The sequence below is a fragment of the Amblyomma mixtum genome, chromosome 3, assembly GCF_055824585.1.
Source record: "Amblyomma mixtum isolate Tamu chromosome 3, ASM5582458v1, whole genome shotgun sequence".
In the NCBI taxonomy this organism is placed as follows: Eukaryota; Metazoa; Arthropoda; class Arachnida; order Ixodida; family Ixodidae; genus Amblyomma; species Amblyomma mixtum.
This window is the reverse complement of record NC_143014.1, coordinates 187975281-188002716: the sequence shown is the minus strand read 5'-3', so window position 1 is coordinate 188002716 and position 27436 is coordinate 187975281. Positions and strand designations below refer to the sequence as shown.

Sequence of the window (27436 nt, the reverse complement as noted above, 5' to 3'; positions counted from 1 at the left end):
CCCATGTACTGTGCGACCTAAGTACACGTTAAAGAACTCCAGGTGGTCGCAATTTACGCAGCCCTTCACTGCGGTGTTCCTTATAGCCTGAGTCACTTTGGGGCGTTAAACCCCTATAAGCCATGAGGCTTTTTGTTAGTTAATTGTGAAGTACATGTGCAAGTAGTTTAATATCTTCGCCAGTACAATCTTTATACGTCAACATAGGCTTTGCATTAATCACAGCATTTCCTTATGACTGAAAATTCGCCATCGAAATGATAATCTGCAGTTGCAAGAGCATGCTTTGCCGCACCCGTGTCTCTAAATGCGAATTAAAACGGCGCTGTAGCAGCAGTTACTACGTTCAAGCATCACGCAATGCATTATCGGTGTCCGAAGTATAACACAAAAATGGTTTTCCGTTTTACCTTTTAAAAAAAAAAAAGCGACACTATACTGCAGAGGGCACAACGCCTTCGAACTACGCTATAATCTACAGTGGTGTTAGGTTTCAGGCGATACATTTTCAACAAAGGTATCATTTTCCGGTTACTTTGATTTCCTACTGTATACTACGGTTCTGTTGTTCACTACTCCAACTGATCAACCGATTCCATCGCCATGAATTCCTGTTGCTTTTCGGAAACAATCCGATGATCCTTAATGTTCTCACTTCTTCCATTACCGCCATCTTTGCCTTGTTCTAACGCGCGCTGGTACATATCCCCTTTGAACAACTGTACACACCAATGGAAAACTGGAAGGAAACCTCAGCTGTTTCTGTACATGTAACCGTTCCAGGTGAAGTGAGACTTTAGAAGTAGTGCCCCGCCGCGGTGGCTCCGGGGTTACGGCGCTCGGCTGCTGACCCGAAAAACGCGGGTTCGATCCCGGCCGCGGCGGCCGAATTTCGATGGAGGCGAAATTCTAGAGGCCCGTGTACTGTGCGATGTCAGTGCATGTTAAAGAACCCCAGGTGGTCGAAATTTCCGGAGCCCTTCACTAAGGAGTCCCTCATAGCCTGAATCACTTTCGGACGTTAAACTCCAATAAACCAATAAACTTTAGAATAGTGATAATAAAACATAGTATGGCAGTGGTATGGTTAAAGTTACGTCATGAAAGTTGGCACAAACAATGCACAGAAGCAGTAGTTACCCAAAAGGTCTACCCGCCGCTGTGGCTCAGAGGTTAAGGCGCTCGTCTACTGAGCAGCAGTGCCGGAGTGCGAGCGCGACCGCGGCGGCTGCGTTTCGATGGAGGCATAACGCTAAAGACGCCCGTGTGCTGTGCGATGTCGGTGCACGTTAAAGATCCCCAGGTGGTCGAAATTATTCCGGAGACCTCCGCTACGGCCCCTCTTTCTTCTTTCACTCCCTCGTTTATCCCTTCCCTTACGGCGCTGTTCGGTCGCCCACTGAGATATGTGAGACAGGTACTGCGTCATTTCCTTTCCTCAAAAACCACTTTTTTCCAAAAGGCCTACAGTTTGTCAAGAAATTACATTCCATGACAAGCTGTAGGCCTTTTGGAAAAAACGCAGTTCTGAAAGACATTCTCTACGCTGTGCGATGGAACACATCGATTCACGCCCGCTAACGGAGTTCATCTTTGGACACTGGCCGCGGCAGTCATCGATGGTGAGTGCCTGCCAGGCCCTCCTGCGGTTCTTAAGAGTGTCGGGCCTGCACGACAGGCTGTGACTTTGCCGAAGCCTTTTCGCCTTCTGCTTTTTTTTCTCTCCCCCTTTTCTCCCTCACCTTTATATCCCCTCATCCCTCTCCCCCAGTGCAGGGTAGTGCTGTAGCGGGTGACAGAGTGACGGAGGTGGTCCGAGGGCAAACGCAGGACTGCTTTAATTCGCAGACAACGAACTGTATAAAGGCTGCTTGCCTGATGACGAAACACAAAATAGCCAGTCGCGTTGGGCACGTGTCAGCCCAGCACGTCATATGATTTCTCCCTTTCTTATAAAGCTGCAGTCTTTGCACGGGCCTCCGTTGTCGGGTAGAGCTCCGCAAGACTGGTGGCGTTGTTGGACTTTGAGCTGGTTCTGCCGGAGGCGATATCGAAGGGGCTGAAACGGGGCCGTTGGGTTCCGGGCTTCCCGAGCTCGGGTGCTCTCCTCGTGGTGACGCTTGTTCCCTGTTGCCCGGGCTAGGCTGGACTGAGTCGTGCGCTTCCGCCTTAGGAGCCACGGGCGACGTAGGTACCCGTACCCGACGGTGAATTTGGTCCAAGTGACGCCGGGCTCGCCCATCTGGAGTATCAACAGTGACCAGCAGAGAACCCTCGATACATTTGATGACGCATGGACACAACGCTTCCCCTGGGCAAAGTTGCGCACCCACACGGGATACTCGCACTCGAATCTGGAAGGCTGCGAAGAACTCCGAGGGAGAGATGGCACGCATGCATCCAAGCGCGAGCGAACTTGGTAATTCAGCAGCCTTTCTGACGGGCCTCCGCCGCGGTGGCTCAGTGGTTACGGCGCTCGGCTGCTGTCCCGAAAGACGCGGGTTCGGTCCCGACCGCGGCGGCTGAATTTCGATGAAGGCGAAATTCTAGAGGCCCGTGTACCGTGCGATGTTAGTGCACGTTAAAGATCCCCAGGTGGTCGAAATTTGCGGAGCCCTTCACTACAGCGTCCCGCATAGCCTGAGTTGCTTTGGGACGTTAAACCCCAATAAACCAATAAACCAACCTTTCTGACGGAGACTTGCCGCACGGTAATGGGGTACGTCAGTAGCCTAGCAGCACTCAGGCTAGTTTTACTGTTTTTTACTCAATCAGTTTTACTGTTTTTTACTTTTTATGGCTAGGGTTCAAGGCTGTCGCCGTACGCTCCCTCCGCAGTTTTTGTTGTTGTTGTTGTTGTTGTTCCTTCATGCGGGTTTGTAGGCATGTGCCAGAACAGAAGGCGCTGCGGAAAGCGTTGCCCTACTGAAAAATCCGGTATGAATTTTAAACCGGAACCGCATACCGGGTTATTGTACAGGATTTGCGATACCGGATTACCGGAATATCCTGTATGAAGCAGGACAGTCCTGTATAATACAGGACTCTCCTGTTTTGTACAGGATACTCAGGTAATCCGGTATCGCAAATCCTGTACAATAACCCGGTATGCGGTCCCGGTTTAAAATTCATACCGGCATACAGGACAGTCCTGTATTCTACAGGCTAGGCCCGTATTATACAGGAGGGCCCTGTATCACAGGACAAAGGCAGGAATAAAATGCTTCAAATATATCCCACTTGGACTAAATCTGCCCAAAAACTGGGGCCATAAGTGTACATGCCAAATGCTGCAATATACAGAGCCTCAGAAACTGGTAATCTGCGATTATCAGCGACTCGTACTGCAGTCGATGTGCAATTGTGTTATTTGCTCCCAGCTTTTACCAAGTATTGGTAGCTTGGTCAGTATTATAATGCATCAAAAACTCCAAAAGATGTTTATTTTTTTCGCATGTCTTGAACCAGCTCACTGAGGTAATAATTTAACTCTTTGCGACGATCTACCGGCGCTGGGGTCTCTACAGGGTGCTGGCCAATGAAGTAGTCAAAAGCACCTGCTGAAAAGTAAATATGATTGGTAGTACATAATGCCCCCAGCTTATCATTTAATTGGGCACTGACACACAACATAATGCATTGAGCACTGTGACATGCAACTTACGGCCATTATTACTTTATTCATTGCGCAAATGCATAGAATCGCTTCAATTATCTAAATATACTGAGCATTCTTTAGCCAAAACACTACGCACACTAAATATAGTCGAAACGTTGAATCAAGATGCAAGAATATATCTCGTTAGTGTATGTATGCTCTCTGCAAAATTCGATGATATTCATAGGCATATTTATTTAACCATGACATGAACGCCCGCCCTGAACTTGAAAATTTGTATCTTTCAACCACACAAGAACACTGCCTGGTACATAAGAGAAAAAGATATATTTACTGATACCAGCAGTCTAGGGCAAACATCGCGTCCCATGAATTTTAGAACCGCACCTTGTCCATATTTTAGCACCGTGATAAATTATTAGACTTCAACGATTGCTTCGATGCGCAGACAGAACGTACAGTACCTTAGAATCTCGCACAGTCCGTATGTCGACGTCGTCGCGGCGAACAGCACGCTCCCACGTAATCCTACGTGAGTCTTTTGGGAACGAAAACACAAGTACTTTTGGCCCGTTGTCATAGTTTCCTCTACAGTTGGGCACGCAGCAGCGACCCATTACTTCAACAGCAGGTCACGACACGCAAAGATTTAGGTATCACGATGACAAGCAATTTCCTAGCCAGCACTCACGAACGCAACAGCAATAAAACACAGCAGTGCACGCTGACATGTCCGGCTACACGACTACGGAAGGGTGCAGAACTGGTTGAGGGAAGAAAGGAGACGTCTCAGTGTCGGAGGAATGCGGAGGGGTCAGCGGTCAAAGTGGCTGACGTAAGAGCGGGGGGAAAGGAAAGCGCGCAGGCCTTGAGAATTCTCAGACCCAGGAAAAGCAGAGAAGGCAGTGATGAGAGAAAAAAAAAAGCTTTAAAAAAATTGCGAAGAGACGGGTTACTCGTGTAAGGTTTCTACAGGTGGTTTTTGTTTTTATTTTGTTCTCTCGAGCGCTGTATCTTTTAGCTAGCACGAAGTGTCGCCCTTAAGGGAACACCCAAGCTGCCGGCTCCGTTGAATTAACCTTTTCTTCGTCGATAGAAATGTTCTCGGCGATTTGTGATTAGTATGTCTTCCTGATGGAGTGAAGGGTGGGGCCGCTCGCGATGGCGCTTGGACAAGTTGCGTTATCAATGGACTATCACTTGATGAAGAAGAAGTGCAAAGAATTCCTGCACGAAAACCAAGAATTTTATTTCTTCACCGATGCGTCGCTACAGACTGCCGCTAGCGAACATTAAGAAAGCTGCTGCAATGAACGCGACAGTAACAAACCTTTTGGAGCCTCTGGCGCAGTCACCGGAGGCTCGCCATGTTTATCAGCCAGTCGTGAAGTTCTGCACTGTGAAACCCAGAGTAATCTGCGCAGGACTTACGAAGACTGCTGGCGGATATATACTAGCCGTTTGCCCGCACAAAGCAGCCCTGGCTTTGTCAGGGTGCTGCACGGGAAGCCAATATGGCGGTTGCGCGCCATTCACCTTCATGCAGCCCCCGCCTTTCATACACAAACTGCACGTTTTGCCACGCTTAGCCCTTTTCTTTTCCTAACCCTTTCAACAAAACCGTGTATGTGTTGATTATCGCATTTATGCGCACGCTTACCCCCCCCCCCCCCTTCCCTTTAAAAATATCTTCTGGCGTACAACACTCAATCTGCAGACCAAGCACCAAAACCGCAGCACATATCGCTCTGAATACAGGCTGGTATGTCCGGTTTGAGCTCCGTACCGGACTGGTCTGTCCGGTTTGAGCTTCGAACCGGGAATGGACTGTCCGGTATGAGCTCCGTACCGGAGCGGTCTGTCCGGTTTGGGATCGATACCGGACCGGTATGAAACCGATATGTTCCGGTAAAATCCGGTTTGGCGCGATACCGGATTTTTCAATATGGTGTGCAGACGACGCGACGCCAAGGCTACGCCCAACCTTCTCCCGTCAGTCAGAATGATGCACCAATGGAGTGCCTTTAGCGAAAGTAACCCCCATGACGTCAACGGGGTTCAGAGTAGTGGGGTGGGGACGTTTTTGTTGAAGGAAAGAACGAGCGGGCTTTGATTTGAATTTTCGCAGCTTTTCGGGGCACGCATGGCTCTAGTATTTTGCAGAGGTTATCTTCGATGCCTCATCTATGCAGTGGGCTTGTTTTGCAAAAATTTCCGGACCCTGATCAGTGGCCCTTTAAGAAGGCCGTCCTGTACTGTGCGAACAGCGCGCTCCGCCAGGCCATTAGACTGTGGGTGGTACGGCGAGCAGCGTAGTTGCGTTATCTTGTTGTCAGTCGTGAATTCGGCAAATTGCTGGCTTGAAAACTGAGGCCCGTTATCTGACAGGACTGTTTGCGGCAAGCCAAACCGAGCGAACAGTTCGCGAAGCCGTGAGATTGTGACTTCAGGGATCGACGACGGGACCGGGAGTGCCTCGATCGATTTTATGTGCGAGTCGACGACTTCCAGCAACATGCGTCCGTCGATTGGTCCGGCATAATCGATGTGAAGCCGCGACCACTTGGTTCCTGTTTCTGGCCAACTGATAGGAGCTTCGTGATGTGGCATTGGTTGCGCTTGTATACATGAGATGCAAGAATGTGCAAGACTTTCGTTCTCATTGTCCAACCCAGGCCACCAGAATAGCGTCCGAGCCAATCTTTTCATCGCCGATGCATCTTGATGAGACCGATGCAGCTCAGCGAGCATGCGGTGTCGCGCTTTGGTGGATACGAGAATCCGATGACCATAATAGAGCAGGCCATCCGAGCTCAACAGCTCTAGCCTTTTGCAAAAATAAGGTTGAAGATTACTGTGACACGGTAAAAGGCGTTCAGGCCATACCTTTTCTACAAAGTGCCGGACAATACTGAGGTCTTCGTCTGCACTTGCTAGCGCCCGTAAGGCACCAGCCGGTACGAACGAGCAGTCAAGGTGCTCTAATGCAAGTGCGTATGCTGGTAAGGTGCTCGAAAGACCAGCACCTGAAGTCGGCATGGGCAAGCGCCTGAGCGCGTTCGCGTTGGCGTTTTGCTTCCCGGATCTATATTCCATGCGGTACCGATATTGGCTTAGGAACAGAGCCCACCTCTGTATACGTGCCGACGCCATTGGAGGCCCAGGTCTATCTTCCCATAGCAATCCCACTAGTGGTTGATTGTCCGTGGCGAACACGAACTCCTGTCCCAGCAGGTAGTCTCGAAACTTTGCTACTCCGAACACCAGCGCTTCCTTCTCGAGCTGTGAATAATTTTTTTCGGCGGATGTTAACGTGCGTGAACAAAAAGCAATGGGCTTATTCATTTTGCCCATGCGGTTCGAGATAACAGCACCTAACCCCGACTGTGACGCATCACAGTCCAACCGCACTGGTTGCTCAGAGTTGAAATATGTCAGCACTGGCGAGCTCAGAAGAGTTTTTTTAGCATGGTTATATGAATTTTCCTGCTGTGTGCCCCACTGCCATTTCTGCTCCTTTTCAAGCAGTCGGTACAACGGGGCCAACAGTGTGGGCATGTGTGGTAGGAACCAGTGGTAATATGACAGAAGATGCAAGAACGAGTGCGGTTCGCTTACATTCGTAGGCCGTGGTGAATCGCGTATCGCATCTAGGTTGTTTGTTCTTTTCAAGCGGGTATAAGCCGGCTTTGTCGATGCGATGACCCAAGTAAACGATTGAATCTTTACGGAATTGACATTTATCTGTCTTGAGCTTGACACCATTGTCTTGTAACCTTCGCAAAACATCCCGGAGCACCGATTCGTTACCATCTTCGCGTTCCGCTATCAATACGTCGTCCAAGAACACCTGCACACCTGGAAGGCCAGCCAGGAATGTTTCCATGCGTCGCTGAAAAATCGCCGGAGCCGAGCCAATTCCAAAGGGAAGGCAGTTATAGCAGAACAAACCCTTGTGAGTGTTTATAACAGCCAAATTCCTTTGCCTCCATATCCAACAGAAGTTCGTTATATACATCCTTGAGATCCGGTGTAGGGAAAAGGCATCCCTCATGAAGCGATGCGAAAATGTCCTCCATGTTTGGTGGGTACGGCTCGGTTACACAGGCAGCATTTATGAATAACACAATCTGGCGGGCTAGTTGGTGGGAATCCAAACGATTTCATCAGCGCGAACACGGTTAGGAAAAGACAGTAGGGACAGGACAGAGCAGAGGACAGGACAGCGCTCTGTCCTGTCCCTACTGTCTTTTCCTAACCGTGTTCGCGCTGTTGAAATCGTAAGCATTTATGTTAGTCTTGAAATCGCAATGCGAAGGGACACATCTTTTTCATTACCGGCACGATTAGCCCTGCCCACTCAGAATGTGCAAGTTGTGATAGCATGCCTTCATTCACTAAACTGTTCAGCTCTGTTTCAACTTTGTCACGAAGAGCGTACGGTACTGGCCGTGCTTTGTGGAACTTTGGTTGTGCGTTTTCTGTTAGTTGGAATTTCACAGGCGGGCCCTGAACGCTTCCAAGCCCTGGCTGAAAAAGGTCAGAGAAGTCGGTCAAGAGGCTGTCTGGAGCTGCTGGAGTGGGTTGTACCGTAGCGATAAAACCAGGCGACAGTGGCGAGAGCGCTTGGACTAAATCCCTGAGCAGCCTATAACAATCAGGGTAGCAGGAACAGTCTTCCCCGCGAAATGTGCTCGGAGGTGCATTTGACCGAGTTTGGCAGCTTGCCAAGGTAGCAGCTAAGCTTTTGTTCGCACTTCGATAACCGGGGCCAGCGGGGAGATACACCTCTTGCGGGATGATACAAAACGGGGATACCGCGTCAATGATCATACTGAGCGAAACACCACCCCAGCGAATGACCATGCAGGAGTAAAACACGTTTTTGGGCAAGTTGGTAACATTCTTGATTCATACCGGCAGCGAAGAAGCACAAACACAAAAAGAAGGAACATGCAAAAACACGGACGAACGCTGCACTCAAAACTGGTTTATTGGGAAAAAACTTCGGGCATAAAATAGGGCTCACGCGTCTGCGCACTACATAGAGGATAAAAACCACAGCAGCCACGTGCCAAGGTAACACCAGAAAACATCTTATCATACTGCCGCGAAAAGGTTGAACTCTGAAGTCACATAAAAACCAAAGCATCACTATTACATCAATCTGCTCTTTTATTTATATGAAAGGCCTCCAGGAGTTCACGTGCCGTTTGATACTTGCTGCTGCCTAGAATTCTAATACTGTCGAAACGTGGCGAACATGTCGTGCATGACTGGCAGTGCTGGCACTTGGTTAAGCACTGCCAGTCATGCACGACATGTTCGCCACGTTTCGACAGTGTTAGAATTCTAGGCAGCAGCAAGTATCAAACGGCACGTGAACTCCTGGAGGCCTTTCATGTAAATAAAAGAGCATAATGCTGTATTAGTGATACTGGGGTTTTTATGTCCACTTCGGAGTTCAGCCTTTTCGCTGCAGTATGATAAGATGTTTTCTAGCATTACCTTGGCACGTAGTTGTTGTGGGTTTTATCCTCTATGTAGTGTGCCGGCGCGTGAGCCTTTTTTATGCCTGAAATTTTTCCCAATAAACCAGTTTTGAGTGCAGCGTTCGTCCGTGTTTTTGCATGTTCCTTCTCTTTGTGTTGGTGCTTCTTCGCTGCTGGTATGAAACACCCTGCAGAACGAATGGGACAGACTTGGCTTTTCCTGTGCTTCCTGCAGTGTGAAGACGGTTGAAATATCGCCTTCCTCCGTTTCAGGCGCCGCGCTGTCAGACTTACTGCATGCAGGGCTAGTAGTCGGAGGAAAACCGATTAAAACGCGATAACACAACACACCTTCCACGCCTTCCACACTCCCGTGCGGCTCGGCTGACAAGCCTGGTAAGCGGCAAACCGAACCGCCAACGGTTCTATAGTTTCGGATTCCGCCGCGACGCATGTTGCAGAGATTACCCCGAAATAATGCCACTAACCGGAAATCTTCTGTGGTTCTGTCTGAAACTAGCGGTGGAAAGCGGCCGCCAGCGCAAGCCAGCCAAATAATTCATACCCAGTTCTAATTTTCGTTAGTGCGAGCCGATCCACATACAAGTTTACGATTTTTTTTACGAATCGGCTTTCATGCATCCTGGTAGGAGCGGGAACCGGCATGGATCGACACCCCTCGTTCTCAAGTTTGGAATGGTCATTTTGGTTTTTAAAAAAATCTACAAGAGGATCATGAAACCTGATTCGAGAAAGCTGCGATAGCAGTTGTATTTACCCTCGATAATGAGTTTGACGCTTTTACTTTCACGAATGGTTTTGCTGGTGGGTGGAGATCGAGTGGAGAGGTGGGCCGGTGCTGGAGTGGTGAGATGGCTGGAGGGTGGTGCCTCTGGAAGGCAGCTTCCCCATCATGTCTTTCAATTTGATTTCGCCATCGCTTTTTTGTTTCGTTGTTGCGTAGGCTTCTAGTAGGTCGAGGTCTTGAGGAGTTTCTTGTTTGTGGTCACTTCCTTTTAAGAACGCAGCTCTTTGGCGCCCATTCCTGCGTTTCGCTGCGTCGCCGTTGTCCCTCGTAACCAGCTCCACAGCCGGGGCAGCGCGCTCCTGACGCCATTTCTCCCGCACGCCCAAGCCGAAACGCATAGCCGCCGCCGTTCGCCCTCCCGCCCCATTCCTCGGTGGCGGCGACCGCGCGGTGTTCTCCGGTTGCCGAAGCGCCGGCTCGGCATCAGCGGATCACATTGAACCTAGCCGATGAATTTCGTCGGTTGCAGTCCCACAAACTTAACAACATCACCACCAAGTACCTCGCCATGACTGAACAGCCGCACTACTTGTTGATATCCGCGCTTAACGTACGCTCCCTTGACGCATGTGCCAAGGACGTACATCACGATCGCATTCTGCGGCATGCCTCTGTACTTTGCCTTGCGGAAACCTGGATGGATCCCAAAGAGCCTCTCGAAATCATAGATTACCAGTACTGCTGTACCCGCCGCGGTGGCTCAGTGGTAAGGTGCTCGTCTACCGAGCCGGAGTACCCGGGTTCGAACCCGACCGCGCCGGCCGCATTTCGATGGAGGCGAAACGCAAGAGGCGCCCGTGTACTGTGCGATGTCAGTGCACGTTAAAGATCCCCAGGTGGTCGAAATTATTCCGGAGACCTTCACTACGGCACCTCTTTCTCTCTTTCTTCTTTCAATCCTCCCTTCCCTTACGGCGCGGTTCAGGTGTCCGCCGAGATATGTGAGACAGAGACTGCGCCATTTCCTCTCCTCAAAAACCAATTTACCAGTACTGCTGTGGCGCTCGCAGAGACCACAACAAAGTGGCGTGAGTGGCTATCTACTTGCGTACGGGTCTCTCTGCAATACCGATCGAAATGTTTGGCCCGTCAGATGAAGTTGATGAACTGTGCGCCGCAAAGTTGGGAAATGGCTTGCCGGTAGTGGCTGTCTACTTCTCCCCTACCGTGCTCATCAAAGACGTCGTGCACTTCCTGCGACTCGCATTAACCGCCCATCGATCCACTCCAATGTTAGTAGTGGGGGACTTTAATGTAGATATAAAGGCAAACAGGAATTTCTTACCATTTGTGCAAGAGAACCTCCCGTTCCTCTCGCTCGTAACGCCTCCCATGGCTGTGACAACCTCGCGAAGTACTGGCATAGACCTCGTCTTTGAGAACCAGGCATTGGTGCAGTAATTCGAGCATATATCCATCTATTTCTCCGACCACAAAGCTTCCTTCATGGCAATAAAGAACTGTTAGTGGAGTGTTTCTTGAAGAAGGAATTTGTGGGAAAAATAACAAGTTGTCTGTAGTTGTACATGCCCGTCTTGCACGAATTCTGTGCCTCAATCTATCGAAAAGCTGAAACAGCTGATGAGCTGCGCTCAAATTTCGCAATAAGAAGTAACGTTATCGTCCGCAATTTCTTAATTTTTGTAAAGCTGAATAATGTCTCACTTTATGTGTAGCATTAAAACGCTCGTCTAATTGGAACTGCACGCAGCTTGCAGGCAAAGCAACCTCGCCAGTGCACATACGTAATTCGCCGAAATAGCCAAAATTTGCTGGGTCACAGCGTGAAGGGTACCCGCGTTTACGAAATTCTAAAAACAGATATGAATATTACTTGCGGTGGGCTACATGCCTGTCAGTAATTAAGGAAACAAGGGAAAGGGAATGGGGGGCTCGTTATAAATATGAGAGAAGCCAACAGCCACAGAAACCAAGGAGCACAGGGAATTTTTTTTATTTATTTATTTTTTTTGTGGTGTTGATCAAGTAAGAATATTACTGAATATGCTGTCGCTTAAAGCTAATTGATTAGAAAAGCAGAAGAAAAAACAACCACATGCCGCTGGTGGGATCCGAACCCACGACCTCCGAATTCGCGTCCGGTGCTCTACCTCTGAGCTACGGCGACGGCTGTCAAACCTTCTGCTTTCGGGGGTATTTATGTTTACAAGTAACCTAACTTTGAGAGTGTTCATCAGCGCCACCCACGTTCGTAAGCGGCGGACGTGGAACGTCCTGAGTTACCGCTGGTGTGACGTAGAACGCCATCGAACGGCGAGGGTGGAAGCTGTGTGAGAACCCTCTTATGCTTCCTATGGCTTCAAGGTTTCCAGAACCGAGGAGACTAGCAGCAATCGTTAAAACGTTAACCATTCAATATTAGTTAACAAGCCTGCTAGTTAGCATCCCTTAGCTGTACTCTGATGTGCTATACCACCGATAATTCTGTGCCGAAAAAAGCGCTCTTCTAACTCAAAAAGCTTGGTTTTAAGAATTGAGGAAAATCTTATGTGGAACACCTGTGTGTATGTGTGTGTGCAGGAGGGGGGGGCGGGGGGGGGGGGGGGCAGGTCATTCCAGTCCCCCTAGTCTAGCGTTATAGTATTCATTCTACTTTACCTTCTGCAGAGTAGCAGATCAGACAATCCCGAATCAGGCGTACTACCTCTGGCTTTCCTTGAAAATAAACTTCTCCCTCTCTTTTTTGCGACGTTTTATTTGACCAGATGAGAAGTAGCATTGCCGCAACTCCTTTCAGTAGTCCGGTGGGGTTTGCCACCTTTCGAAGGCCGCGCAGGGGATAGCGTCAAGGAGTTGTCATGCGAGCATGTTTTGTGAGCGGCGCGCCTTGTCTCGTCGGTAGTATCGTGCGACGCTCGAAAACTTCGGCGCGCCAGCCGTCTGCCGGGCGGGCGTTAAAGTTGAGCTCGCGTTGTCGCACGCAGGGTGTACAAGAAACAGAGCCCCAACAGTCGGCTGACGCTGTACCTGAGTACGCGGGAGTTCGTGCACGCGTCCAGCCAGAACGGCATGAGTGCCATCGACGGCGTGGTGCTGGTGGACCCGACCTACCTCAAGGATCGACGCGTCTTTGCCATGGTGCTGCTCACCTTCCGCTATGGCCGCGAGGACGAGGAGGTCATGGGCCTCAAGTTCTTCACCGAGGCCATCCTGGACTTCAAGCAGGTACGTCGCCGCCTCCGAGCGCCGCACCCGAACGCAACGCTGCATGCACTGAGTTAAACAAACAGTCTAATCGGTGTATAGAGGAAGGGAGGAAAAGGAATGCGTCTTGTGCCGCTTGCTAGGTATATAAGTGTGTATAGAGCGTCATAAATTAACGAGAAAATCTCAAAGCCACGCAGATTAAACTGCAAAGTTCACGCATGCGTGAGACTGACGAGCGCCGACGTGGACCCAGTGAGAGCGGCTTTACTAATTTCGATATCTGTAAGTCTAGAAAAAGAGGCGACGAGCATACAAGACGAGAGGTTCAATGTTTGCCGAATAGAAAAGGCCTCAAAGCTATGGATGTGTTGGATGTTGCAGAAGACGAAACTAAACTTGCATGTGGGAGGCCGTTCAGCAGAATATATTCTATAGACTGTTTGATCAGCCAAATGGTCATAATTTCTTAACTGCTTCCTTAGCGGCTTGTAAAACAAATAATAAACTGAACAAAACGGTGCGACTAGAGCTTCACGTGCTCGCTTACCCTCAAGAGCGCCTAAATAATACGGCTGCCTTACTGGGAAATGTCTTTGTCGTCAGGTTGTGAAGAAGGCCCTCGGCAAATTTTAATGCGGTCCGGCAGGTAAGACATGATGTTGGGCTAGTCGGTTCATGCTTAGAGCGAAACAAAACTGCGCGAAGACGACGGGACAAAAGAAAGGCACGAAAACACACACACAAAGCGCAGTTTATAGAAAAAGTGGTTGAGCCCAGAGTAGAAGAAATGTATCGAAGTAAGACATGATGTGGACTAGTCGGTTCATGGTTAGAGCGAAACAAGTGTGTTTTCGTGCCTTTCTTTTGTCCCGTCGTCTTCGCGCAGTTTTGTTTCGCTCTAACCATGAACCGACTAGCCCAACATCATGTCTTACTTCAATACATTTCTTCTACTCTGGGCTCTACCACTCTTCCTATAACTGCGCTTTGTGCGTGTGTTTTCGTGCCTTTCTTTTGTCCCGTCGTCTTCGCGCAGTATTGGTCCAGCAGGTTTACACATTCGCCTTTTAGCTTTCGTGGCCTGCGAAAAAAGACATAACAAAAAATGGCTGAGGCTTAGCTTAGGTTAAGCCTAGTCAGATGCGAAGCATATTGTCGCCGAGTTGCATATCGAGCACGCCGCTTGGCTAGACGTTCTTCACGCTCTTCATCAGTCTCTGTAGCACGCCGCAACTTTTGCTTCTCATTCCAACGAGCAGCCCTGTCTCCAGGAGGCATCTCTATCCCGGGTACGCCTAGCCGAGGCAGGCGCACCCCCTTGTATACCGCCGCTCCAGCATCACGTGTTCACTACAGCGCACCTAGCAGCAGAAGCAGGAAACACATTGGTCGCGACGCCTCGCGCGACGGCGCGAGCTGGGGCCCCGTTTCTCCTATGTCGTTACGTCACGCATCACGTGGTCCTCCTTGGTCGCGACGCCTCGCGCGACGGCCCGAGCTGGGCCCCCGTTTCTCATCTGCTGTGACGTCACGCACCACGTGGTCATCCTTGGTCACGACGCCTCGCGCGACGGCGCGAGTTGGGCCCCCGTTTTTCATCTGCTGTGACGTCACGCATCACGTGGTATGACATGGAGGTCACGAAAGGTCAATGGTAACGACACCGCCGCGCTCGAGGAGCTGGGTTGGGCTATTTTAGTATGCTTCACATAAAAAAGATTGGAAGGGTAAAGGTACGACTAACCTACAGCTAAAGCATGGCCAGCAACACAAACTGGAGTAGGTCAGTTTGATCACATTTCGCATTAAAACACGGCTGCTGCGGCTTGCACCGGCCTGTAGCGTTGCCTGTGGGTAGAGTGCAGGATGCATCTAGAAAGCTGGCCGACGAGAGACGCACGCTTCATTCATAGCGTTGTTCTGCATCATGGACTCCTCCTTTCAACCCTTGCTTCCCTTCAGAGTTCAGAGCCTGCTTGCACGAAGCAAATTAGACAGTCTAGTTCCCAGTCTAGCCTTATTCGCCTACTAGACCGTTAGCTGGATTTGAGCAAAGGAAAGGCGCATAACTGGCTCATTTTGCAGGTGGACACAGCAACCGCGCCGTGAGAAAAAATAATGAACGCTAGCTGGAGACAAGCTTTTAGTAGACGTTCGTGTTTTTCTCTCACGGCCCGGTTTCGGTGTCCACCGGCAAAGTGAGCCAGCTATGCGCCTTTTCTTTGCTCAAATCCCGCGGAGGGTTCAGGCTGCGAATAAGGCTATAGGATGGCTACTAGGCTGTCTAATATTATTCGCGGTCTAAACAATCTCTTGGTTTAGAGGAAACGAAAGGCGCATAACTGCCTCAATTTCGGATCCCACCGGCGGCATGTGGTTGTTTTTTCTTCTGCTTTTCTAATCAATTACCTTTAAGCCATAACATATTCAGTAATATTCTAATTGATCAACACCACAAAATAAATAAATAAATTAAAAAATCCCCTGCGCCCCTTGGTTTCTGTGGCTGTTGGCTTCTCTCATATTTATAACGAGCCTCTCAATCCCCTTCCCTTGTTTGCTCAATTTGTAGGTGGACACTTGAACCACGCAGTCAGAAAAACTCTCCGCTGTCATGATGTAAAAAATAGCGCACAGAGAACACAAGGGACGGAAAGTAAACGACGCAGACAAGCGCTAACTCGCAACTGAGGTTTATTGCTGACGCGCGCAATATAAGGTATGACAGAAGCCAACAGCCACAGAAACCAAGGGGCACAGGGGATTTTTTTTGATTAATTTATTTATTTTGTGGTGTTGATCAATTTAGAATATTTCTGAATATGTTATCGCTTAAAGATAATTGATTAGAAAAGCAGAATAAAAAACAACCACATGCCGCCGGTGGGATCCGAACCCACGACCTCCGAATTACGCGTCCGGTGCTCTACCTCTGAGCTACGGCGACGGCTGTCAATTGTTCTGCTTTCGGGGGTATTTATGTTTTACAAGTAACCTAACCTTGAGAGTGTTCATCAGCGCCACCCACGTTCATAAGCGGCGGACGTAGAACGTCCTGAGTTGCCGCAGGTGTGACGTAGAACGTCATCGAACGGAGAGGGTGGAAGCTGCGTGAGAACCCTCTTATGCTTCCTATGGCGTCAAGGCTGCCAGAATCGAGGCCCTCGCTAAGCAATTAAGCAAACAAGGGAAGGGGAATGAGGGGCTCGTTATAAATATGACAGAAGCCAACAGCCACAGAAACCAAGGGGCACAGGGGATTTTTTTTTTTAAATCAAGTTATTTGCTTTGTGGTGTTGATAAATTTAGAATATTTCTGAATATGTTATCGCTTAAAGATAATTGATTAGAAAAGCAGAAGAAAAAACAACCACATGCCGCCGGTGGGATCCGAACCCACGACCTCCGAATTACGCGTCCGGTGCTCTACCTCTGAGCTACGGCGACGGCTGTCAATTGTTCTGCTTTCGGGGGTATTTATGTTTTACAAGTAACCTAACCTTGAGAGTGTTCATCAGCGCATTAGCGAGGGCCTCGATTCTGGCAGCCTTGACGCCATAGGAAGCATAAGAGGGTTCTCACGCAGCTTCCACCCTCTCCGTTCGATGACGTTCTACGTCACACCTGCGGTAACTCAGGACGTTCTACGTACGCCGCTTATGAACGTGGGTGGCGCTGATGAACACTCTCAAGGTTAGGTTACTTGTAAAACATAAATACCCCCGAAAGCAGAACAATTGACAGCCGTCGCCGTAACTCAGAGGTAGAGCACCGGACGCGTAATTCGGAGGTCGTGGGTTCGGATCCCACCGGCGGCATGTGGTTGTTTTTTCTTCTGCTTTTCTAATCAATTATCTTTAAGCGATAACATATTCAGAAATATTCTAAATTGATCAACACCACAAAATAAATAAATTAATTAAAAAAAATCCCCTGTGCCCCTTGGTTTCTGTGGCTGTTGGCTTCTGTCATATTTATAACGAGCCCCTCATTACCCTTCCCTTGTTTGCAATATAAGGTAGTCACTTTAAAAACAGAAAACAAAAACAACCACAAACAGTCCCTCCTCGAAAGACCAAGTCAGAGGAAAAAATTGAAGCATCAGGCGCCACTCATCGCTGTGGAAGATCAGTTAAAAAACCGTTATCAAAAAAGGAATTCAATGCAACGCTGAGGCTAAAAAAAGGGCGTGGTGCCCTACGTGCATAGAATGGCACATGGGTTAAAGAAGGTAGGGAGCCGCTACGGCGTCCAGGTGGTTTTTTCCGGGCCAAGCAAGCTGAGCAGTTTATGCTCTCAGATACGGAACAGGCAGGAAGGTGTTGGAGATAAGCGAAAAAAAGCGCGGATGCACCGTTAGGCACCGCGCCCCGTTTGTTCCCTGCAGCTTGGGTGTAGTGTACAAACTACCGTTGTCCTGTGGAGCTGTCTATGTAGGACAAACGGGGCGATGCCTCAACGTTAGGCTTCGTGAACACCGTAACTCCCCAAAAGATCATTATGGCAATCTTCCTGAGCATTGCCGGGAATGTAGCAAAAAAGAAGAGCAGAAGGAGAAAATTTGCAAACCGATTTTTTCTAGCACCGTCATACTTTTCAGACATCGAGATCAGCGTGTACGCGAGATAATGGAGGCATACCATATTAGGAAATGTCGGAATCCGTGTATCAGTGAGCCCTCTGTTAACTTGGCAGACTGTGAAATCGATTTTTTAGCCTCAGCGTTGCATTGAATTCCTTTTTTGATAACGGTTTTTTAACTGATCTTCCACAGCGATGAGTGGCGCCTGATGCTTCAATTTCAATTTTTTCCTCTGACTTGGTCTTTCGAGGAGGGACTGTTTGTGGTTGTTTTTGTTTTATGTTTTTAAAGTGACTACCTTATATTGCGCGCGTCAGCAATAAACCTCAGTTGCGAGTTAGCGCTTGTCTGCGTCGTTTACTTTCCGTCCCTTGTGTTCTCTGTGCGCTATTTTTTACATCATGAACGTTATCCAACTTGCCCAACTTTCTGATTTGCTCTCCGCTGTCGCCGCGCCACGCTTGCCTCCATTCCACAGTGAAACTCGTGATGCTGCGGGGTGCGACATTGACTCCGCCGTCGTACCCCCTATGTTTGGATCTATCACTAAGCTATTACAGCTTCCACTGTAAAACTGTAGAAGTGCAGGTAATACACTCCTCCTAATTATCTTCCGCTTATATCAAGTTGCTGTTGGGCTGACCCACCCACCACACAATGCGAGGTAAGACCGCGGCATGCTGACGGTCTATGGTTCACTTTATTATCGTGGCCCGCCGGAACTTGCGGCTGCCTACATGGTGGTGGGCTTAAATTTAGATGACCTCTCAGATTTATTCCAAACAGAAGCATCGCCTGCTAAGCTTGATTGATTAAATGTATGGAAACGTAACCGAGAGGACTAGTTCGTGAAGCGTTTTGATGACAAAAATTACCAGCCCTTCAGAGACGGGACAGAGCGGAAGGAGATACCACGAGAGCTTGTTTCTCTTCTATCTCTTTCTCCCGACTGAGAAGCGCTATCGTTTACCAAAAAACAATCCATTCTCACATATTTTGTACAAGCCCTTTTTTTTTTTTTTTTGCAACGGGAAGCTTTTTATCAGCGCAGTTTTTTCGCCTATCGTAAGACTGCGCCAGAACAATCACGACATCCGCAGGTCCCTCACTCCGTACGCTTGCATAGTTTTCTGCTATTTATTCTCAGAAATACACCCCATTCGTTTTTCGTGGCATTCTTTACTACTCGGTGTGAACGCTGAACAAATTTTAAAAGCAAGGTTTTACCACGCATCGGAAGATTAGACCATTCCCATCAATATGCTCGTAATAGCATCTAAATGTTCCACAGTTGCCTCGCAATCATTGTCAGAAACATACACCATACGTTTTTCTTGGCATTTTTTAGTACTCGGTGCGAACACTAAACAAATATTAAAATCAAGATTTTGCCACGCATTTTACCAAAAATAGGCCACTCCCATCAAAATGTCCATAACGGCATGTGACAATGTTCCACAGTTGCCTCACAGTTAAAAGTGATATTCAAGTGAGCTGAACTTGCAATGTATGTTAGGCTTTTTTTGTTGTTGTTGTTGCGCACACAGATGCAAATTCTCACGCTTTTGAAAAGACGTCTCATTTAACACACCAAGCGACTCTACACACACTCACTCTACGTATTTGAAGTCCTCCTGGCCCGTAGAAGTACACAGCAAGCTTTTTTTAAAGGGACGTTGAGGACAAAGTGAAGCTGGTCTATACTAATATATTACCGCGTGGTAGCGATAAAGACGGTCCTTTCGCTGAGAACGAAGTTGTTTTTTTTAGCTAAAAAAAAAAGGCCAAAAAAAGGGAAATACAGGTGTAGCCACCACTCAAGTAAACTTCCCATATGAACTTCGGTGCGTCGACTTTTTTTCGCTGATCCTAGAGGCTACTCTACACCGCCACTGAGTTCAAAACGGTGATCACGGAGGCTGTTTTTTTTTTTTTTTACTGTACACGTAGGAGGTCCCAGTACAGTCACTGACTGCGGGACTTCCTTCTGTATAAATTTGTCCATCTCACATTTTCTTTTTTATTTCAATAAACTGATTCTGATTCTAACGTCAGAAGTTTGAATTTATGAGCGGAAAAAATTGTTGAGTGCAATTTTCTCAGAAATAAATGCGTCTTTTCCTGCAGGACTACTATCAATGTACTGAGAAGGAGGCTTAGAATCGATTTTTACTAAGAGCCAAAATTTCATGCCGTTGCCCGCAGCGTCCCTGTTACGGCTAAACGCAGTAACATAGCTCCCAAACTTCGTCTACGCACGAGTGATACCTTTGGAGATCTTGCTTGCCTAAGAGCCGGGGCTTCACCTCTGCAATCCTGTGCACACGGTTTAGCCGCCTTCCATCTTAGCTTTGCAGCCGAAGTCGCGGAATAGAGTGTCGCCAGAAGCAGGGCGGACGTTCGCGAGCGACAGTGCGGGCTTGCGTAGTCAGTTTTGACGTTCTGCGATTTTTTTGTAAGTGTATAAATAATTTCGCATATATGCAGTGCTAGAAAAATAGATTAAATATTTTCACTCGATTAACTTGTTACTAGGAAAATAACCGATAACAATAGTGATTCAGCTTCACGACTGCAACATGTATTAGCTTTTTTTTTAGTCTGTCGGCTCAGGTTGCGTGAGTGTGAAACGCCCGATACACTCAAAACAGAAATGAGTAAAAAGGGTGTAAGGTGCCGCACCGCTTTTACAAAAGAGAGTGCGCTAGAGGACAGTTTATTCCCTTTTACTCCCAGTATAGGCGTATTCATGTGTATATGTGTTATCTTTGAGGCTGCTTGCAGTGTGGGCTGAAAACAGAGGTGAGCAGTTGAATGCATTATGATAACCCGTGCATCCACATGAGGCGTGTACCCTCTGAAGTCTACTAGAGCAAATAAGTGTCTAAACTTTGCCAAGTCGTGTTCTGACCACCCCTATTTGGTGGCTAATAAATGCGTTGAAACCAATCGTTCATATTTTTCCACTAATTGCTTTATAATCACAGCCAACTTGGAATAGCTCCGCTGATTTAAAACTTGCGCGAAAAGAACGCGCACGAAGAAAGACTTCCAGAAGAGCGCTGACTTCCAACTGTACTTGAAAACGCCGGAAAGGGCCAATACAACTTCGTACTTTTTTTTTACTCTTTTCTGTTAGCTTTTTGTTCCCCGGTTCACCTTTTTATTGTTTTTTCATGCTCCCTCTTTTAGCAATTTAGTCTCTGGTTTTCACTGTACTTTTTATTTTTGCCTTCTCTCTTATTTCAGTCTTCAAGCGTTGATCCCTAGTTCTCTACGACAGTGTCTACAGGTTTAGGTTGTTGATTCCCGTTATATGTTCTGCAAGGCAATAAGCTGGCTCTTTCTGGCCTTCCGGATTAATGTTGGAAGTCTGCTCTCAGTGCTGTAAGGCAGCAACAAGCCCGAAAGCCTTATCTTAATAGCTGTCGTGACACGTAACGAGTAAATGTAATATTGAAAAAATTCAACCTGCCTTTTTGCATTTCTTGCATTGTCATGCTCCTAAAGTAAACAAATTAGGCTGGAAAAGAATCAAATTTGCAGACCACTGCCTGGTATCTGAACCCCTATTGAGTTCTTGCGATTCTGGTGGCGTTCTTAAATCACAAGCATGTGCCACGCCCTGTAGCTTCGCGGGATTGATTGCGAAAAAAAAAACGAAGACAACCACAGTGGAGACTTTTCAGCTCTGACATGCCCTGCACCTAGCAGCGGGCTTCAGAAACCGAAAAAATCAGGGCCTCGATTAGTCGCGCAGCTCAAATCCTGATAGTATAATGCCAACGGGTTAGGGATGCCCTCGAGCGATGGCATCCGTGCAATCTCATTCCAAGGCATACAGTTCGCCCATTCACCGTGCGCGCGCGCGCGCATCTGTCCTGCGTTCATTTAACGCGCCCGGTGCATAGGCGATGCCCCGCATTCCTGGGGGCGACGTCTATTCTGACGTGCGCCCTCCAAGGGTGGTCTTGGATGCGCGTACAAGTGCGGTCGGGCCACCTGCGGCGCACTGCTTGACAAATGACCGGTCGCGAAGGCCGGCTGTCGTGCCCTCCGTGTGGCCGTATCCATCATACCGCTCTGCGGCAGCTCCCTCATACTGGCCGCGCAGGGGGCGCGGTGAGCGGGACTCTAATGGATTTGCCGTGTACGGTACATTCGTGTGGGGAGGTTTTTAACAGGTCCCCCCACAAGCCGCTGCCTTCGAGCGTACGCGCCGGCTTGTTTGTGCATGTGCGCACGTACTCGAGAGTGTTCTCTGCGCTGGCGTGTGTGCATGCGTGAGTGTATATGTGTGTTTGTGTTTTTGTGCAAGTGCATGTGTGTTTTGTTTACGCGTGCGTGCGTGCGTGCGTGCGTGCGTGCGTGCGTGCGTGCGTGCGTGCGTGCGTGCGTGCGTGCGCGATGAAGGAATTGAAAATACGAGCTGTTTGACGCGCGTGCTGGCAGGTCTTCGGTGACGAGAAACAAAACTTAAAGTATAAAAGCATAAACGACAACGGTGAGGCAGGTTCCTCGATTGCGCTCGCAGAGATTGCTGTTTCGCTATTCTTTCCCGCGCTGTTTTACGCGCAAAATAAAAATCCAGCAAGCGATAAGCACTTGGCGTTCACTGTATAACATTGTAGCAATACTCACCGAGCAACCTATCACCACCAGGCAACGTAAGTCGCGCTTTCTACCCGCATTCAAAACTTTCGGAGTTATGTACCTGAATTGCAGAGGCCTATCGATGACAGCATTGTGAAGGAACGCTCTCATTTATGATTCCTCATTGCTGTTTGACGAAGCCGCATGACTGACATCAAGCGCTATATCGGCTGTCGTGGCCAGACGGCCCTATGCAGGTCGGATGCTCGCTGGCCGGCACCCAAAAAAAAGCGGCAGTGCGCAATGCATCGTGCCGATGCCAGTCAGAATGGTTGGTATTTGGTATGATTAATACCAAACATTGACAAAGTACTTTTTCCCGCACCGTGAGTCTTCTGAGAAGAGCGTAAACTCCAATTATTGACATTCACGATCTTCATCACCGCGTCCTTCCTCGTGCAGTGCTTACAGTACATACCCTGTATTCCCAGATGCAGTGGCATGATCCAGAACAGTCTTCCAGCGCCTGCACGCGATTGGACTTTGCAGCAGCTTGAAACATGCTGAATATCTTCTCTAAATTCCACTGCAGTTAACACATCATGGCAGCAGCTTTTCACAGCGCGGCTTTTTCCCGCCTGCCGCCACGCCACGCACTACAAAGCAAGCTCTATATTTGGCTGAGCAAGGCTACGAAAGCACATACTACAACTTAGGGAGTTTCCTGCTCTGTTTACCTTTCGGTGAACCAAATGCTTCGTAGTGTTGGGGAAAGCAAAACTTCGGCGCGATCTTGAAAGGCGTCTTGCTCTAAGTAATATATGTGTTTGTTTGTTTGTTTGTTTGTTTGTTTGTTTGTTTGTTTGTTTGTTTGTTTGTTTGTTTGTTTGTTTGTTTGTTTGTTTGTTTGTTTGTTTGTTTGTTTTGGAGGTCTGCGTGCGTGCTATTTATTTATTCTTCTCATTTATTATAAATAGTGCAGTTTTAATGGTAATACCGTGACAGGTGGGTATACACGCATTTGCACAATAACACAAAAAGACACAAAGAAAAGAAATACAGCAGGCAAGGCGTCACCAACAACAAAATTACAACACCCACACTACAACATTATTAAAACATTATAAAAAGACATCACAGTGGCGTCATTGTGCACAAGCACGTAATATAATATGTTAAAGGAATTGAGCTCACCAATTCAAGTTAACAAGTAGATTAGCACTCTGAAGAGCACCGACTATTGCAGCTTCGGCTCAAACAGTGACGACAAATTCAGCGTTAGCCGGGATAATTAGCAGGGATGTTTCATTCTGTAATGGTTCTAGGAAAATAGCAATATTTACAGCAGTTCTTGTTGAGAAAGGTTTTACTAAAAGAGAATGTCGCATGCGTGTAGCAAAGCCACTGGCGTAAGAAATTACTTGCTGAGATGTCAATATTATAATGCCTATTGATCAACTCAAAACAGATCAACAAATGTGATTCCTATTAATAACACATGGCAAACCACTTTTTCTGAGAAGGTTAGTAATCGAGGTGCGGCCACAGGAATTATCTATGATAAATCTCACAGCTTTTTTTAACCCTTTTCAATTAGTAAATATCGGTCTTAGCGTAGGGATCCCAGATCATTCCAGCATATTCTAAGAGTGGTCGTACAGCAGCGTTATAAGCATGGAAACGTGCTTGAGCTGTAGCAAACCGCAATGCGCGCCTCAGGAAGAGCAGTTTACAAAGTTCGTTAGCCGAGACAGTATCAATATGTTTCCTTCAGGAAAGATTATTGGAAATCCGCAGGCTAAGATACGTCTAATGCGTTACCTCCGAAAGTGAATTATTGCTGGTACCATGCTAGAAAAGCGAGTTCTCTTTAAGCTTTATTCTCGTATACACTGTCTTATCAAAATTTATCACAGTTTGCTACATCTCATACCAAAGCATTACTTTCTCAAAATTATTATTTACCCTGATTTTATCTTCAATGTAATTAATTATTTCATAAAGGACACAATCAGCGTATGACTTTGCATGGACAGGGAGATCGCGGACGATATCATTAATAGCTATAATAAACAAAAGCGGTCCAAGAACTGATCCTTGGGGGACTCTAGACTCAACTTTGAATGCTGCGTGAGAGGGAAATTGTTTATTGGGCAACAAACTGGCTTCTGCTTGACAAGTAAGCCTCGATCCAGGCTATTAAGTTATCATTTTTTATTACAGACTTAATTTAAAAATTAACTTTCTGTATGAAGCTCTGTTGAAAGCCTTGCGAAAATCACAAAATATTGCGTCAGTTTATTTCCCTTCGTTAACTCTTTCTGAAAAATCATCAATTGTCTCTCGCACCAATCACTGATTCGTGCACGAAAAATCACACGAATCAATGTTTGGGAAGTTGAAATCCCCGACCATAATTAATCTGTCTTCTAACTTTACATAACAGTCATATGTATTCTTTTAAATGGTGCAAGATAGCGATAGCAGAAGGGTTTATAAACGGCTCCAAGGATATACATGGTATTTCAGTAGCGTGGCTTTTTGGGCTTGTTGGTACATAGTTCCAATACCCTGCAGCGCAGCAAAAGACGAGGACACAGGAGACGAGCGCTCGTGGTGTTCGTCTTTCGTCTCTTGTGTCCTCGTCTTTTGCTGCGCTGCAGGGTATTGGATACTTGGTATTATTAGCATAAATTTTATAAATTGTGTGTGTGTGTGTGGGGGGGGGGGGGGGGGGGGGGGAGTGGGTCTGTGTGTACGTGTGCGTGTGGGCGTGTTTGTGTGTGCGGGGGGAAGAGGGAGTGAGTCGGTTGGTGGGTGGGTGGTTTGGGGGCTTCACTTGGCGGCGAGTTGGCTGCGCTACCGAGTATAAACGCTTCTGCATCGGTTTCGCAAGTGCGGTATGAAATGAAGAACAGCAGGCATATATTGGCTCTGTTGTCTTTATGATACAAATAGACAATCAATGGCATAGCATGTGAGGTAACTGAAGACCACTTGCTTCAGCACAAATTGGCTTTCTTACACTAGAGAAAACAAAGTTAAACAAATTTGAATAGAAAATAAGTTGTCTCTGCTTGAGTCGTCCTCGATCAGTTATATTTTGAGTGTCTATTTATAACACAAAGACAACACAGCCAATACATGCATGCTACTCTTTTTTTCATGCGTTCACTGGAGCCAAGCACACTTTTGACCTCACTTGCCAAACCAACTCACCGCCAAGTTAAGCGCGAACCACGGAGGTCACACAGACTGAAAATGGTGGCATTCCTGACGAAGCAGAAATTAAGCGCACGCCGCCGAAGGCAAGCTTTCCTGCACGATGCGGGAAAACAATAAACCCTTGCTTGAAGCATTGCAAGTGCTTCTGGCGAGCTGTGATGGTAGCAGCGTGGCCTCGCTGATGCCGGCGATAAGTCGACCATCAGACATCGAGGTGGGTCAGCCGGATGTGCAGACGCACCCTCGCTTTATGCTGAGCATCTGTTGATAGAGCGCGCTGGCACGCAGTTTTTCCCTGTTCGGCCACCGCTCGCGTGTTCCGTTTTACTTTTTGTGCACCCGTACATGTGAAGCGCACGAGCTGTTTTTTCCAGTTGCGTTTTTTTTCCCTCGTTGGGTGCATTTTGTGCTCCATTTCTGCCCATTTAATTCGTGATCCATGTGCCCGCATGCCATTTTTTTTTGTACTCTACTCTGTGATTTGCAAATTGTCTAAAAGTTCGTTGCGTAGCTTTTCTTCTCACACTTTTCTTCTCAATCTCACACTGCGTGTGAGTTTGGCGTTGAACCAAATTTAATGTCTCAGAGCAGCGCCTCAAAGTAATCAGGTACACGTTAATGGAAGCGCCGCGAATAATTCCGGCGAGTCGCGCATATGTAATGCCTGCTCAGTTTGTCAACCCGCGGCCGTAATAGCATTCCAGTGCCCAGCAGGTGCGCCCAGCCAGTTCAGTGTCCGTTTGTCACTTACGCGCAACCGCTCCGCTGGTCTTAATGAAACCAGTGCGGAGCCCCCAGCCGTCGCAGAGACGTCAGGCTTCTTCCCCCGTCGCAGGTTTACCCAGAGGCCGGTGCCTCGTCAGCGAGCGGCGCTGCGGCCGGCGCTGCAGGCAGCGCCGACGGCAGCGGGCCAGCGGCGGGCCGCGCATTGTGCTGCGACGGCGCCACCAGCAGCGGGACACTCGAGGAGCTGACGCCGCTGCAGCGCAGCCTGCTCAAGAAGCTGGGAAACGACGCGCACCCGCTGACGCTGCGCATCTCACCGCAGGCGCCGCCATCGGTGCGCCTGCACCCGGCCAGGCCGTACCAGGGCAGCCCCCTGGGTGTCTCCTACGACCTCAGGGTCTTCATCGGTCAGTGCGCCGCCGGCCCCACGGGGGCTTCGCTGGCAGTGTGCAGGGTTCTTTCAAGGAGTCCCACTTAAGTTGGTACAGACATTAAGATATATAAAGCGGGGACTCCTGACTAGAATGAAACTAAAGTGCTGCTATTATTCTCACCATTAGCAAATTGTAGTGCTTTTGCAAGATCCTTATTAACTGCCTCAAGTTAACAAATAACCTCTCCAACTGTTGCTGGAGATATCTAAAAGCCTTCTATGTGGAGGCTGCATGGCGTCAAAGGAAGCTACATTAAGCGCAAGTTTCGAAATTGAGCGTTACTTCGAGCTTCTATCATTTTCCTTTTCACGATCTGAACGAATCGAGCACCCCCCCCCCCCCCCCCCACACACACACACACACACTTTATATGCGCCAAATAGACCGTTTCACTCTTTACAGCTTGATTGAGCGCGCGTGCGTGTGGGACTATTCTGCGCTTGCGCAGTGTAGATGCCTGTATGAAATCCGCCAATAAGAACGCTGCTGACACAGTCCAGTGTAAATATGGCCGCACTCAAAGAGGCAAATGTGAAATGGTCTATAGCGGTCGCACCTGTCTAGGCGCGCCGAAGCGACAAGTAAGCGAGCGTCACCAGGCCAGGGAATATTCGGGGCATGCGCTCATGTCGTGAACATTTTGTCATTCGTGTGTTTCACTCAAAGCATGCAAAGACCTTTCGCAATGAAGGGACCATTAATAAAGCTGCGCCTCTCAGGGTTTCTCATGATTATGGATAACATTCCTTTCGAAACATTCTCAATGAATTTAGCGGCGAAGTCGGGATT

General features: G+C 48.1%; 1 protein-coding gene and 1 pseudogene across 1 annotated transcript in view; both read left to right on the top strand.

Moving 5' to 3' along the window:
• The window catches only part of LOC149353024 (phosrestin-2-like), a 470558-nt gene that overhangs the window by 406320 nt on the left and 36802 nt on the right, over positions 1-27436 (top strand). Inside the window, exons 5-6 of the mRNA XM_089575756.1 lie at positions 12865-13105; positions 26323-26620. Coding sequence (XP_089431882.1) covers positions 12865-13105; positions 26323-26620 — 539 coding nt within the window. The remainder of the gene's footprint in view (positions 1-12864; positions 13106-26322; positions 26621-27436) is intronic.
• On the top strand, positions 9925-11386 carry LOC149353025 (uncharacterized; annotated as a pseudogene).